The following is a 16,920-nucleotide window of genomic DNA, read 5'->3' as shown; positions in this document are numbered from 1 at the left end:
GTCATGTGCTGGTCTTTAGCTGGTTTAAGATGGTCAAACCAGCATCAAAACATACCTAACCCAGCATATGCTGGTTTTCTTAACAGGGTATACAATTGTCATGAGATCAAACCTTTGCACTGCAGTGTTGATGTTAAAACAATGTTTTTAAGTTACATTCAAATATTGGTGGAAAACCAAAATATATAGACAATACCGAAAGTATTGGATGAATTTTTGGGTGTTAGTTCTTAACTTGATTTTGACATGTAATGTTTGCTTATCGATTAGAAATAGTAGTGCTGCCACCCTGTGGTATTCCAGGCTCATTACACAATCTGACTCTCTAAAGGTTTGCTGTAGAAAAGGCTTTTAACATCCTCTAGTGGTCAAACTACTCCACTGCATATTGACTAAGACCTTTACACAAAACAAAACAAACAAACTCTGCTCATCCTACTAATACAGATTCATATCTGGGTTAGAAAAATAAGAAATATTAGCTGGCCTTCAACGTTAATTTTAACACAAGATCCATAAGCTATCAACACTATTTATTGATGTATTAGTACCTTCCATTTGTCAAATTATTAAGCAATTTTAAGTCGTCCTGGATAAAAGCATCTGTTCATATAAACGTATTTTAAGAAATTGCAATTGCGTCACTTGTCCACAAGATGGCATTTTTCGTTCGCTTATAATTGGCAGCATTTAAGAAATACAACATTAGCCTGCAGTTTGGGGCTCCCTTAAATCAAGCTCCTAAAGAGAGAGAGTTCGCACTTCCCTTGTTTGTTTTTGGCTGTATTCATGTATTGTCTATATACATAATTCAACAATGATGACACCGCAATAAACCTACGGTATGGCTTCATGTAATGCATTATTATATCGTTTTCATTTGCTGATTTTATATATTTTTAATTATTAAAACGAATATATTTGTTAAATTAAAATATGCGGAGTGTGTCACCAATAAGAGTCTAGAAAATAGCATTCTCTATCGGATTGGTTATTTGCCATAAGGGGTGGGGCAAAGTTTTACACCATTTGGAGGAGGGGCGTGGAGTGATTAAAGGGCGGGGCCAACTGCATTTAACGAAGAGAGAGACGGCCGGCAGGCGACGTTGTGTTTCCTAAAGAAATTATTTCTGCCGTCAGCTGCTACATTTAACTTCATCGTTTCGTTGAGAGTCTGAAAACAACATAGGAGACAGTGTCCATCATAAAGGTATTTAATTGAGTAATCCAGGGGTGTCCAAAGCCAGAGTGCAAAGTTTAGCTTCAGCCCTAATCAAACACACCTGAACAGCTAATCAAGGTCTCACAAAGCAGACTAGAAACTTTCTAACAGGTGTGTTGAGACAAGTTGGAGCTAAACTCTGCAGACTGTTTTATTTTTTCTTTGCGTTACTGTTGCTAGCATATCACTGGTGTTGAAGGCTTATTTGATTTACAAAGGTAAGAACATGGTACCTTTTTATCTTAAAATGCGACGTGACGCATTGTTTAACAGGCTGTTTATTTCTGCATGATCCGCTGTTGTCAGGATGAAATCGTGCACAAATATTTTTTATTTGCTTAAAGTGTACCGTTTGCATTTTCCAATAAACGCTGCATGCAAACTAAAAGCTTATCACATTTCTGTATGTTGTAAAAAGACATGAAGTAGCATTTTGCAATGCAATCCTTTATTTACAAAAACTGATACATGTATGCAGTTAAACTAATACGAAGTGCTAATATTAGATTGTGTAGGCTACAAAATCTTTATGTACGTTTTGTTTTCTTGTGATTAGAGAGACTATGGTCTCAAACAAAGTTCATGTATTTCTCACATGCAAAGACAAATTTGTCAGCCCTCTAGTGTACAAACTGCAGTATGTAAGGTGTAATTTGATTTGGCCACCAAAACATTTTTGTGTGCCTGTAATCTTCAGCTTATTTCCTTAGCATCACTGCTGCATATCACTGGTGTTTAAGATTTTATCTTTTTTTACTCAAAGTATGATGTGACGCATTATGTTTAACAGGCTCTTTATTTCTGCAGTTGTAATCAGGCCTGATATGTTTTGTTAATGTAGGTTATGTATGTATGTATTGTAATGTATTGTATTTTATTTATTGTATTGAATGTAATGTAATGTAATCTAATGTAATTTATTTTATTGTATGTAATGTATTGTATTGTATTTTATTTTATTGTATGTAATGTAATGTAATGTATTGTATGTAATGTAATGTATTTTTATTGTATGTAATGTATTGTATGTAATGTATTTTATTGTATGTAATGTATGTAATGTAATGTATTGTATTTTATTGTATGTAATGTAATGTAATGTATTTTATTTTATTGTATCTAATGTTTTGTAATGTATTTATTGTATTTATTGTATGTAATGTATTTATTGTATTTATTGTATGTAATGTATTGTTTTTTATTGTATGTAATGTATTTTATTGTATGTTATGTAATGTATTTTATTGTATGTAATGTAATGTAATGTATTTTATTGTATGTAATGTAATGTATTTTATTGTATGTAATGTAATGTATTTTATTGTATGTAATGTAATGTATTTTATTGTATGTCATGTAATGTAATGTAATGTATGGTATGTCATGTAATGTAATGTATGGTATGTCATGTAATGTAATGTATGGTATGTCATGTAATGTAATGTATGGTATGTCATGTAATGTAATGTATGGTATGTCATGTAATGTAATGTAATGTAATGTATGGTATGTCATGTAATGTATGGTATGTCATGTAATGTAATGTATGTAATGTAATGTAATGTATGGTATGTCATGTAATGTAATGTATGTAATGTAATGTAATGTATGGTATGTCATGTAATGTAATGTATGGTATGTCATGTAATGTAATGTAATGTAATGTAATGTAATGTAATGTAATGTTTTGTATTTTATTGTAATGTATGTAATGTAATGTATTGTGATGCGTGTATTGTATTGTATTGTGATGCGTGTATTGTATTGTATTGTGATGCGTGTATTGTATTGTATTGTATTGTATTGTATTGTGATGCGTTTATTGTATTGTATTGTATTGTATTGTATTGTATTGGGATGCGTGTTTTGTATTGTATTGGGATGCGTGTTTTGTATTGTATTGGGATGCGTGTTTTGTATTGTATTGGGATGCGTGTTTTGTATTGTATTGGGATGCGTGTTTTGTATTGTATTGGGATGCGTGTTTTGTATTGTATTGGGATGCGTGTATTGTATTGTATTGTATTGTATTGTATTGTATTGGGATGCGTGTATTGTATTGTGATGCGTGTATTGTATTGTATTGTATTGTATTGTATTGTATTGTACTGTATTGTATTGTATTGTACTGTATTGTATTGTATTGTACTGTATTGTATTGTATTGTACTGTACTGTATTGTATTGTACTGTATTGTATTGTATTTTGATGCGTGTATTGTACTGTATTGTATTGAATTTTGATGCGTGTATTGTATTGTATTGTATTGTATTGTATTGTATTGTGATGCGTGTATTGTATTGTATTGTATTGTATTGTATTTTGATGCGTGTATTGTATTGTATTGTATTGTATTTTGATGCGTGTATTGTATTGTATTGTATTGTATTTTGATGCGTGTATTGTATTGTATTGTATTTTGATGCGTGTATTGTATTGTATTGTATTGTATTGGGATGCGTGTATTGTATTGTATTGTATTGTATTGTATTGGGATGCGTGTATTGTATTGTGATGCGTGTATTGTATTGTATTGTATTGTATTGTATTGTATTGTATTGTACTGTACTGTATTGTATTGTATTGTATTGTATTTTGATGCGTGTATTGTATTGTATTGTATTGTATTGTATTGTGATGCGTGTATTGTATTGTATTGTATTTTGATGCGTGTATTGTATTGTATTGTATTGTATTGTATTGTGATGCGTGTATTGTATTGTATTGTATTTTGATGCGTGTATTGTATTGTATTGTATTGTATTTTGATGCGTGTATTGTATTGTATTGTATTGTATTTTGATGCGTGTATTGTATTGTATTGTATTGTATTTTGATGCGTGTATTGTATTGTATTGTATTGTATTTTGATGCGTGTATTGTATTGTATTGTATTTTGATGCGTGTATTGTATTGTATTGTATTGTGATGCGTGTATTGTATTGTATTGTATTTTGATGCGTGTATTGTATTGTATTGTATTGTATTTTGATGCGTGTATTGTATTGTATTGTATTGTATTTTGATGCGTGTATTGTATTGTATTGTATTGTATTGTATTTTGATGCGTGTATTGTATTGTATTGTATTGTATTGTATTTTGATGCGTGTATTGTATTGTATTGTATTTTGATGCGTGTATTGTATTGTATTGTATTTTGATGCGTGTATTGTATTGTATTGTATTTTGATGCGTGTATTGTATTGTATTGTATTGTATTTTGATGCGTGTATTGTATTGTATTGTATTTTGATGCGTGTATTGTATTGTATTGTATTTTGATGCGTGTATTGTATTGTATTGTATTGTATTTTGATGCGTGTATTGTATTGTATTGTATTGTATTTTGATGCGTGTATTGTATTGTATTGTATTGTATTTTGATGCGTGTATTGTATTGTATTGTATTGTATTTTGATGCGTGTATTGTATTGTATTGTATTGTATTGTATTTTGATGCGTGTATTGTATTGTATTGTATTGTATTTTGATGCGTGTATTGTATTGTATTTTGATGCGTGTATTGTATTGTATTGTATTGTATTTTGATGCGTGTATTGTATTGTATTGTATTGTATTTTGATGCGTGTATTGTATTGTATTGTATTGTATTTTGATGCGTGTATTGTATTGTATTGTATTGTATTTTGATGAGTGTATTGTATTGTATTGTATTGTATTTTGATGCGTGTATTGTATTGTATTTTGATGCGTGTATTGTATTGTATTGTATTGTATTGTATTTTGATGCGTGTATTGTATTGTATTGTATTGTATTGTATTGTATTGTATTGTATTGTATTGTATTGTGATGCGTGTATTGTATTGTATTGTATTTTGATGCGTGTATTGTATTGTATTGTATTTTGATGCGTGTATTGTATTGTATTTTGATGCGTGTATTGTATTGTATTGTATTTTGATGTGTGTATTGTATTGTATTGTATTGTGATGCGTGTATTGTATTGTATTGTATTGTGATGCGTGTATTGTATTGTATTGTATTGTGATGCGTGTATTGTATTGTATTGTGATGCGTGTATTGTATTGTATTGTATTGTATTGTATTGTGATGCGTGTATTGTATTGTATTGTATTGTATTGTGATGCGTGTATTGTATTGTATTGTATTGTATTGTATTGTGATGCGTGTATTGTATTGTATTGTATTGTATTGTGATGCGTGTATTGTATTGTATTTTGATGCGTGTATTGTATTGTATTTTGATGCGTGTATTGTATTGTATTTTGATGCGTGTATTGTATTGTATTTTGATGCGTGTATTGTATTGTATTGTATTGTATTTTGATGCGTGTATTGTATTGTATTGTATTGTATTTTGATGCGTGTATTGTATTGTATTGTATTGTATTTTGATGCGTGTATTGTATTGTATTGTATTGTATTTTGATGCGTGTATTGTATTGTATTGTATTGTATTTTGATGCGTGTATTGTATTGTATTGTATTGTATTTTGATGCGTGTATTGTATTGTATTGTATTGTATTTTGATGCGTGTATTGTATTGTATTGTATTGTATTTTGATGCGTGTATTGTATTGTATTGTATTGTATTTTGATGCGTGTATTGTATTGTATTGTATTGTATTTTGATGCGTGTATTGTATTGTATTGTATTGTATTTTGATGCGTGTATTGTATTGTATTGTATTTTGATGCGTGTATTGTATTGTATTGTATTTTGATGCGTGTATTGTATTGTATTGTATTTTGATGTGTGTATTGTATTGTATTGTATTGTATTGTATTGTATTGTGATGCGTGTATTGTATTGTATTGTATTGTATTGTATTGTATTTTGATGCGTGTATTGTATTGTATTGTATTGTATTGTATTGTATTGTATATTGATGCGTGTATTGTATTGTATTGTATTGTATTGTATTGTATTGTATTGTATTGTATTTTGATGCGTGTATTGTATTGTATTGTATTGTATTGTATTGTATTGTATTGTATTGTATTGTATTGTATTTTGATGCGTGTATTGTATTGTATTGTATTGTATTGTATTTTGATGCGTGTATTGTATTGTATTGTATTGTATTGTATTGTATTGTATTGTATTGTATTTTGATGCGTGTATTGTATTGTATTGTATTGTATTGTATTGTATTGTATTGTATTGTATTGTATTTTGATGCGTGTATTGTATTGTATTGTATTTTGATGCGTGTATTGTATTGTATTGTATTGTATTGTATTGTATTGTATTGTATTTTGATGCGTGTATTGTATTGTATTGTATTGTATTGTATTGTATTGTATTGTATTGTATTTTGATGCGTGTATTGTATTGTATTGTATTGTATTGTATTGTATTGTATTTTGATGCGTGTATTGTATTGTATTGTATTTTGATGCGTGTATTGTATTGTATTGTATTTTGATGCGTGTATTGTATTGTATTGTATTGTATTGTATTTTGATGCGTGTATTGTATTGTATTGTATTGTATTTTGATGCGTGTATTGTATTGTATTGTATTGTATTGTATTGTATTTTGATTCGTGTATTGTATTGTATTGTATTGTATTGTATTGTATTGTATTGTATTGTATTGTATTGTATTGTATTGTATTGTATTGTATTTTGATGCGTGTATTGTATTGTATTGTATTTTGATGCGTGTATTGTATTGTATTGTATTGTATTTTGATGCGTGTATTGTATTGTATTGTATTGTATTTTGATGCGTGTATTGTATTGTATTGTATTGTATTGTATTGTATTGTATTGTATTGTATTGTATTGTATTGTATTGTATTGTATTTTGATGCGTGGAATTGTGATTTATTACTTAGGTCACCTGTGTGATGAAACGGCTATGTTATGAGAGACAGTTGCTAGTCATCATTTCCAATTTTCATTTCAATTGATATTCGTCCGAAGTTTCAGTTTCAGTAGCAGAAGTTGTAGTTTATAGATGATGTTTAATATTTATTTAAGAAACCACTCAATTCGCTTCGTCTTCAAGAGCAGCGGAGATTACTTGCATCTGTTTTTTATGAAAGTTCCTTTAATCTGCATCAATCAGGTCCTGCACTTGATCTCTCTCTTAACAGTCAGCTTTTGTTGCCGGAGTTTGGGAGGAGACGTGAACTGATATGGTTGTCAGTCAGCATCAGAATTTCTTTCATTTGATGTTTGTTTTTTCTTAAAATATTTTTGCAAAGTAGCCTATAATAATCCAACAGTTTTCGTTTATTCGTATTTTTCGTTTATAGGCCTAATGTGGAATTACACTTTTTAATGAACTGTTTTACATTAGATTCTTTTAGCAGTCAGTTATTGGGCTTAGTAATATAGTCTGTACATGAAGGGAGGGGGCTAGTTTTCTTTCCTTTGTGTGACTCAATTTTATATCAAGTTGTTTTGTATTTTATTGAAAAGCAAGACAAATTATAAAAAGCACATTTTGACTATTTAGTTTGTGCAATAGTGAAAAAGCATGTTCAGTATTATTCGGCCAAGTGTTTCACATCAAGTTTGGCTTCGGCCAAGAATTATTGTTTCGGTGCATCCCTAGTCCGATGGACACTCATCCAGTTTGTATTAGGAAAGGTGCACCTCTAAGAAAACATACAAATAAATATGTTGATCCAATAATCTAAAATGATCTTGATTTGTTTGATCAAAATCTAAATGGAAAAAAAATCCATATTTTCCTGTAGATCGAAATTGGTGTTATGTATTCAGTTTAGAAAACTTGTGCAGGCCAAATGCCTGAAGAAAATGACAATACAATTTTGCCTTGCTCCCCTTTTTTCACAGAAGAATTTGTCACAGAGAAATGGGTTTTTATACATCAAGTTGGATATTTATACTTTGCTGTAACACAACAGAGTAGAGAAATGGTTAGTCACTCTGTGAATGACAAATATTTACACAAGCAAACATTCTCACAAAAAATATTCATACACAACCGCAGAACAATTCGATTTTACAGTGTAATCTTGGTATTTCACTGTCCCGTCATTGTGAAATTGTGCTTATGACGGTCTCTTGTAGTATTGAGAGAACTGCACCATGATGTTTTACTACTGTGTCAGTCAGTATATGCTGGATGGGGTTATTTCAGCTATCCTGGAGCAGGTCATAGGAACCACTGGATATCACTTCATGCTTGTCCTCCTTTAGCAAAAGATAAGAAGGACCTATTCCAATACGTGTACTATATCCTATAAATGGTGATGTAAAAGCAGTGTTTTTCAGCAATTGAAAATATATGAAACGCTGTTTGTTTGCGTGTTAGACTCGCTGAGCGTTGGTGCGTGGTCTTTTGGTGCACGGGTGGGTCCGTACACAGGGTTAGTGATGTTCGGGCTCGGTTCTGATGGGTTAACTTCAACTCCTTCATCGTCCTAAAAAGATAATATATGAGAGTTATAAAATGTTTAAACGCACACTGAACACAAGCGTATGAGATAAGGCTTGCCAGATAATCGGAGCGATAAACCAGGGAGCCATCACAGCACCTTGGAAACAAGTCACATGCTCACACACACACACACACACACACACACTGAATCTGGATGTCAGACACCAGTTGTTGCATGCTTGTTCTCCCTAGGCTTGGGAAAAGTGATAAGCATGATGGGATTGTTACATTAAACCCTGCATTCAAGAAACAGTTCACCGATTTTACCAATTCTAGTGCTCGAACTGAAGAGTGAAGAATGTTAGACTTCCGCTCTGATGTCATTGCTAAACCAGCCGTGGGGTACACAGGCCCGCTTTACAATTCACCAGTGTGACATTTTTGTCTGGCCGTTCCAGTCCATGCGTTCAGAGGCCGTACTGACAGCCCTGAGATCTGCTTTTCTCTTACACTGATCTTTGAAACAACAGCTCGAAGGAAGAGCCACAGCCAAAATACTGACACCCTCTTCGATTGACTGTCCTTATAATGCATTTTGTATTCTAAGGATTATTTTAATCTGTAAATGCATTGAAATGATTTATATGCTTTGATTTAAATCTACTGTACAACATTAATGTTGCTTCATGTGATTGGCAGAATAACAACATAATCACATTGTAAATGAAATATGTTTATTTCTGCAACACAGTGTCAGGACAAAAAAATAAAGCTGGTCATTGGAACGTTGTTTGAACAACAATGTGAACTCAAATTACAATGAATAGTATACTCATTACAAAATGTACATTTTATAAACAAATGTAGTATGAATGTGTATTTAGTCAGCATGTTTATTTCTGCTACACAACAGAGTGTCAAGTCAAAAACTGAAGCTGGTCATTGGACCGTTGTTTTAAGAATAAAATGAACTCACATGTCCTTTGTAATTGTTACAAAATGTGTATTATTTATCCTCCAATTTTAGGAGTCACTTACAGACAATCATTATAAAACATTCACACGTTTGTCAATCCTGGGTGACAAAAGAAAAGAATGTGATACTGTTGAGTCAAGGCACCATATTTAATTTGACCTGGATGAATATGAAAAATAACCAGGTTTAGAAGTACTTTTTTATTCTCATGTGAACTATTTTTTAAAGAAAGTCTATAGTATTGTACTGCACATTCTGGCCAACTTGGAAAACTGATGTGACTTATGCTTCAAAAAATAAAAGACATATAAAGCGACAGAGTGAAGGGCCAAGAAAAATGATTATGTTCCACTTCAATAAGACAAAGGATATGTACCCAAAGGGGTCTCGACACCCTGAAAAATGTAGGGCATTATTTTATAAAACTCCTTTGAGCCACTTCCTGTTCTTCCTGTGGAACATAACAGGCCCCAGGGTCCACATGGCTTAATGATCCTCAAGGCTTCCATGGCAACCAGATGAAAGATGACGTGTGATTCCACAGTGTCTTGACTACACAAAGCTGTGCACGCTGGGGTCGTATGAGTTCCAGTCCACTAATCGCTGAGCCATCAGATAAAGTGACCAGAGATTTGACACATGCGTCTCTATTGGCTCTTCTGTCTCCTACTATGAACACAATAAATTGAATGTTGGTGATTGTATTGATAGGGCAGAGTCAGATGATCGTAATGCAGCTTAAATCGCTTTGGATGAATGTAAATGTCAAGATTAGTTTTAATAAAGTTCCAAATCTGCAATAATATCTTTAAACTGGACGACCTTGCAGTTTCTCAAGCTGCATGTCTCGTCCCTGTGGGACACAGATTTTTCGGAGAAGGCGTTGGACAGGTCATGGTAATCTTGGGAAACATCCGCCCCTGAGACTTGCAAAGCTCTACAGTGCGTTCCATCAGTGAGCTGTACGGACCCCCACACATAGGCAACAGATCCACCTGGTCCTGTTGGCAAGGAAAGCGGACCTGCGGCAGAACCGCGCGATAAGGCAGAGGAGAGTGGAGGATCTGGCGACAGAGATGCTCCTGAAACCCAGAGAAAGGCTCCAGCAGGTGTGCCGCCAGCGGGCAGTCAAACATTCGGCCGTTGGATGCATGAGCTTTTTTCAGTACGGACCTCAGGGGCCGGCTCGCTCTGTCAGCCTGCTTCATGTGTTGCACACCTTCTGGATTGATAGGATACACTGCCTGCACTATTGGACTTTGGAAAGTCAGACGAGATCCCGGGCACACGCGTGAAGCTCTGGCAGGGACCAAGCAGGGCTCGTTTCCTTTAACACTGTGCACCTTGGCAGACAGAGCGCCCACAGGTACAGTTTTGGGATGGATGAATGCATGAATGGTTTCAGCTGAATCCATTTTCATTTTCTCCAGCCTATTTTTATAAACAAAACAAAATAATTAGATGCTGAAGTACTTTTCTCAACAGGAAACTACTTGCATACTTCTGTTCATTCTTGCGGTTAGGTATTTAAACCTGCAACCCATAAGCATTAAACAATTGCATGTAACTTATTAAACTTAAGTGCATATGTTCATTTTTTACAAATAGATTTTTATGTACAGTAGCAACCACATACAACATTATAGCAACCTCACAGCAACACACGAAAAAACAATTGAGAATACTTAGCAAGCATGTAGCAACACCATAGCAACCCTACAGTAATGCAGTAAAATGCTCAGAATGCTACGACAACCATATAGCAACACTTAAGCACCTCACAGCAATACACTAAAAACGAATTAGACTACAAACCATACAGCAACACCTTTGCAACCTCATGGCAACACATTACTGTTCAAACCACACTGAATACTTGAGCACTCATAAGCAACATCCAGCAATGCAAACACTTAAAATACATTAGAAATCATAAAACAACAATGCACTGAAACACTCAGAATACACTCTGAATATGAGTGGGTACAGAATACATAACCATATTGCAGCACCTTATTAATCCACTAAGTACTTTAGCAACCATATATCAAAACCCTAGAAACTCATGAAAATACTAAGAATTCATTAGCAACCATATAACAACGTCCTAGAAAAACAATAAGAATACATTAGCAACCATATATCAACACCCTAGAAACTCATGAAAATACTAAGAATTCATTAGCAACCATATAACAACTTCCTAGCAACACACTAAAACACTATGAAGACATTAGCAATCATACAACAACATCCTACCAACTCACTAAAACACTAAGAATTCATTAGCAACGATATAACAACGTCCTAGCAACACACTTAAACACAAATAATTCATTGACAACCATACAACAACGTCCTAGCAATGAACTTAAACATTCAGAACACTTTGAAAACCATTCGGCAACAACGTGAGTTAGACTCTCATAACAACCACTACTTCCTCAAACAGACAAATCTAGTATTGTGTAAAATTGAAAACATAAGAATGATCCATTTATTTAGTATCTATCGACACAAACTACACTGTCAGTAGACACTAGGCCAAAGCATATTTACTATTGACTCTGCTACAGTTATTCAAAGAAAATTCAAGACTTCAATCACTTTAAGATCCAATTACTTTATTTCTATTACTAACTCAGATTCACTGAATCTCACTGCTCTTAAATTACATTATAAGCGGCGAATGTACCAAAGAGAAGCCTTTTAAACATCCTCCTCATCTCATGCTTCACAACCTCGCAGTAGCCTCTTATTTTCGTTGCTCCGTTTAATTCCACTTCATTTTGAGACCGTAATCTTATTTTATTAGCGCAGCTGTGGGGATTGATAATAAGTGAATAGAAATCTGCATGGTCTTCTGAGTTCTCAGCGCTCTCCCTCGCAGCCTCGAATGAATGAAGGAAGCTGAAAAATGCTTTCCCACGTGATTCCGAGACTAACCAGGCTTTAAATCATTAATAAGCAGAAAATGACTCCACACATATCTGCTGGGCGAGATATCGACTGTGCCTCTTCATTTCTGCTCTGGGAATTAAATGAACACCCCCCTTAATGCAACAAGAAGTCTAGGCACGCGAAAAAAGAAGCGTCTCCGTCCTACAGAGACACGAGTGTGAAAGAACGTAACCTTCCTCTGGACCATTGAGTAAAAGCAGTGAATTCAGCTGTGAGGTCTGTTCTCAGACAGGGTTTACTTCTGATAGACCCCTGATTCCACCTATGAGCTTACAGTTTCACTGTGGGAAGATTTTTATACGACGGACTTGCATGGCTGTTTAAAGATAATATTTTGTGATGTTCAGCTTAATATGCAGAGAATATTCTCTTTGCTGTATAAGCCATGAATATGCTGATATCCCCAAAATGTGTAAACACTGTGTGGCTCACACTGCAAAACTTAATTTCTTAATGTGCTTCTGCTTTTCCTGTAGAATATCAAAATAAATGTATTTATGAAGCAAAATTATGACTAATAAATCAAAACAATGGACAATCCACAAGTTTAAGGCGGAGCCAACAGTTTATCTGACCAATAGCGGAAGGAGGAGAGGTTTACAGTAAACCTATTTGAAAACTTCTTTCCCTTTTATTTGGTTAAACTAGTGATGTTGAAATTTCTCACTTCAATTTGTTCATATTATCCAATACCTGCATCCAGCCCTGCAAGGTGGTCTCTGGGGGTCCGTTTCCTTCCGAAACTTCCCAGATTTGGTAATTGGTGGCAGCTTGAGGTCAGTTTTACACCCGGTGCCTTTCACAATCAAACTGCACCTGTTACACACGCATTCATACCTGCTTTGACTGATCTGAGAACAGGATACTAAGAAAGATGCGGAATAGACCGTATGGAGTACCTGGAGCTTATGAGAGGAGGTAGATCGGAAATAACTTGACTCTTGTGTGACCTCTCGTGTTTGGGTCGGAGGGTCAAGGTGGTCATCACTGGGAGGCTCTTGTGACTCCGAACATCGTCATCGTCATCTTCATCCCTGATTGGCTGTCTTACACCAGGGAGGCGGGGAAGGCTGGCAATTACATCCTATGGGATACAAGCATGGGTATTTGCATGTGACAAGCATGGGACAATATTATATGGGTGCATGCAAACCAAAGAGCACTTATAAAGCTAAAGATCTTTATGTTTATAGAGGCGGATGATGCAGTGTTACCCGACGCTGCAGGAATGAGACGGGTTCTGAATAATATGATGGCACAGGTGAAACATCACGACTTGGAGACTGGCTTCTGTGTTTTCTGATTTTCTTGGAAGGCCTTTTGACAAAACATGCATTTTAAAACCTTACTGTGGCTATAACATTTCACACTATACATGTCACCAGATTTAACAACTGCAAACAACAGAAAGCTCATTCAATTCATGTCCAATAAGAATTTGTCAATACTTGAGATAAATTGGCCACGTAAGAGTGTCGCTGCTACAGAAAACATGTACTAGCTTCCAACAAACAAATGAACATTTGTTTTGCATTACCAGTCTCCATTTCCATCCATGACACAGCTTCTGCCAGAAAAGCCCATTGCGACTCTATTTACCCTTGAAGATAACAAGTTGTTAGAAGTTGAGCCCACTGAGAAATTTCATAATTAGGAAATAAACTTTAATTAATTTTTCCAAAACCTCTCCATCCTATAAATAATTGTTTAATAACAAATGAGTCTCCTTTGTCTTTACAAACAGGAGCTCAAGAATACCATTACCGTTCTAGTGTATTAACATATAAATAGGTGTTTTATTGCAAAAATTGAATACAAGCGCAAAATGAAAAAATATATTCAGCCGCAGTGAAGATCATTTGTATTTTACTGATGCGGCAGGATTGTTTTAAATCAATCTCATGCTTTCAGATATTAATCGAAGACTAAATCCAGCGTGAAATATATTGCCTGTTGCCTTCAATACAATAAAAAAAAGGTGCTTTATTGCACTAAAAGTGGTCCTTTGTTCATAATGATAGGGGAACCACACATTTTCATCTTAGTTTTTACAAAAGCTTTTCATTTTAAACTGTATTATTTACTTTTCAACCAACAAAATATTAAGATGTTCATAACGAAAGGAACAGTTTACCCTAAAATGAAATTGGTTATCAATTTCTTCAAAATAGCTTCTTTTGCACCCATACAGGTTTGAAATGACTAGAATATGTCAAATGATGACCTATTTCATTCTTGGGTGCACTTTAAGGATATCGAAGTCACACGATTTTATATAGGTTTGAATATCTGTTATAATCCAAAATGATATTGAACAGAACCTTTGAGAAACATCCTATTAACTATAACAGATTAAGTTGAATAATAAATGACTAGCCAAACACTAAATCCAATGACAAACTTCTCTAAAACTTACCAAAAGCATGCCGGATATCTCCAGGACCGCTCGGAGCAAGAGCAGACCGCCTCACGCCGAGAACAATTCACTGAAATCAGGACATTACCATGACCACGCTAACAGACCAGTCAAAATCAAAGACAACCGCCATCCTGCCTTCTGATTGGACGGTTAGCTCCCATAACCTCACACCGAGTTTCCTTTAAAATGATTTGGGTCATTAACATCAAAACCATGATTTCAGGTTATTTGATGTCATCAGCATAATATCACACAAATTATCATTTTGTTACTGTATGACTAACTCAGTCTTTGGTTTGAATCCCAGGAAACACACAGATACTACAAGTATAATACACTAAAGTCACCGTGGATAAAAGCATCTGCCAAATGTAGCCCAAATCACATTTGGAATGCCTGAACATGCAGATTTTTTCCAGCGCAGAGCTAGTGTAAGCATCATTAGAGAGATGATAGGAGTTATATCGCTCATCGGGGGGTGAAGTCTGCATTGTTTGAATTCAGCTTAGAGGTGAAACATTAAGCTTAGTTCTTTGAAGCTACGAGCGGGAGCTCGGCGGGCTGTGGAGGGTCTCCTTCAGCAGCAGGGAGGCATTAATCTGCAGCTCGAGGCTTTTCACGGTCTCCAGCTGCGTTCACCCATAGGGCACCGCAGTCAAACATTCTGACGTCGCCTAAAACACATTCCATCTTTAACAATGATTAGCTTTTTGTTTTGTGTTTCGCTTGCTTGCTCACAAAGATATCATTATATATACACACAGTTTGTGCCCACAGTCTTGCATTAAAAAACACATGAAATAAAGCACGAGTTGAAATGTAACTGAGAAGTTTGAATAAAAAGAAAATGTAGTCATCATTTATTTACCCTCGTGTTGTTCAATTTTTTTTATTCTTTCTTGTGTGGGACACAATAGATGATATTGTGAGAAATGTTTTTTTTGTCCGTACCCTGATAGCACACTACATCTGGCAGACGTTTATTTGATGTCTGCATTTACATCTGCAATACATCTCCGAGACGTCTGCTGCCAGATGCACCTCTAGAAGACGTCTGTTAGATGTTTATGATTTAACAGATGTAAAACGGCTCTTTCATAGATGTTTAGCAGATGTTTTTACACGGCAGATGTTTTCCAGATCTTCAGCAGACGTCTTACAGACTTACATGTGCTAGCTGGGTACAATGAAGTCAATGGGGAACGAGGTTGTTTGGTTACAAACGTTCTTCAAAATATCTTCACAAAATTCATAAAACTTGGCTTAAACAAACTTCCAAGAAGAGTTCTAATGATCCCAAGACAAAACAAGCATTACAATTAGCAAAAAAAAATAAGATCTATAGCATATATTGTTGTGAGTGTGTGGAGCCTTCATGCCAAAAGGTTTAGGATAAGGTGAAGCCTGTTTTTCTGTTTCTAAAACCAGTGGGATGGCGGTTGATTTCCATCCCGACACGCGACCGATCACGCCTGTGCATTACCCCTCGCATCTCTAATGCAAATCAGGCCGCTGTTAATTGGGCTTTTATTGCATTTGCGTGACTCATTGGCGTGCAAATTGGAAGCGGGTTCATTTATGCCACGACAAACATGGCTAATGTACTTTCATGCTTCCGACAGCCAAGAAAATGATCAAAGACCTGTTCAGCGTGACTCTTCACGCCCTCGCATTAGGATGTGATTCTGTGCCATGTCGACATGTTGATATTGGAGTCTTTTTCTATAAAAATTAATTGGTGGGTCTTGTTCATCATGCGTCAATAACGATGACCTTTGCAGTGTCGCTCTGCTTTTCTAATGATTAACTAGACCGAGGGAGAAAAGTCAGAGATGACTGGTGACTAACGTTGTGTACTAATTTCCTGCTTGGACCAAGTGAAGTCAAACATCAAAGTTATGCTCTGTAAGGCATGAACTGATGCAAGATAATGTAGAATAGGATGGCGAAGTGAATAGGGATAAAAGACAGAAAGTGAAATTAAAGTTTAGTGTAGA

General features: G+C 34.7%; 1 protein-coding gene across 1 annotated transcript; it reads right to left on the bottom strand.

Annotated features, from left to right (window-relative positions):
* Positions 1-9,290: 9,290 nt before the first annotated feature.
* Positions 9,291-15,148, bottom strand: si:dkey-39a18.1 (uncharacterized protein LOC557637 homolog). Its single transcript, XM_056748729.1, has 6 exons — positions 14,921-15,148; positions 14,042-14,104; positions 13,719-13,821; positions 13,404-13,588; positions 13,198-13,320; positions 9,291-10,974 (listed from the first exon to the last, which is right to left on the bottom strand). Exons 2-6 carry the CDS (start codon positions 14,086-14,088, stop codon positions 10,377-10,379), a joined length of 1,056 nt encoding a protein of 351 aa, XP_056604707.1. The 5' UTR covers positions 14,089-14,104; positions 14,921-15,148; the 3' UTR covers positions 9,291-10,376.
* Between the last annotated feature and the right edge of the window lie 1,772 nt (positions 15,149-16,920).

This window comes from Triplophysa dalaica, chromosome 5, assembly GCF_015846415.1.
Source record: "Triplophysa dalaica isolate WHDGS20190420 chromosome 5, ASM1584641v1, whole genome shotgun sequence".
Classification (NCBI taxonomy): domain Eukaryota; kingdom Metazoa; phylum Chordata; class Actinopteri; order Cypriniformes; family Nemacheilidae; genus Triplophysa; species Triplophysa dalaica.
Note: the sequence above shows the minus strand (reverse complement) of the source record. Positions and strands in the feature narration are given on the sequence as shown.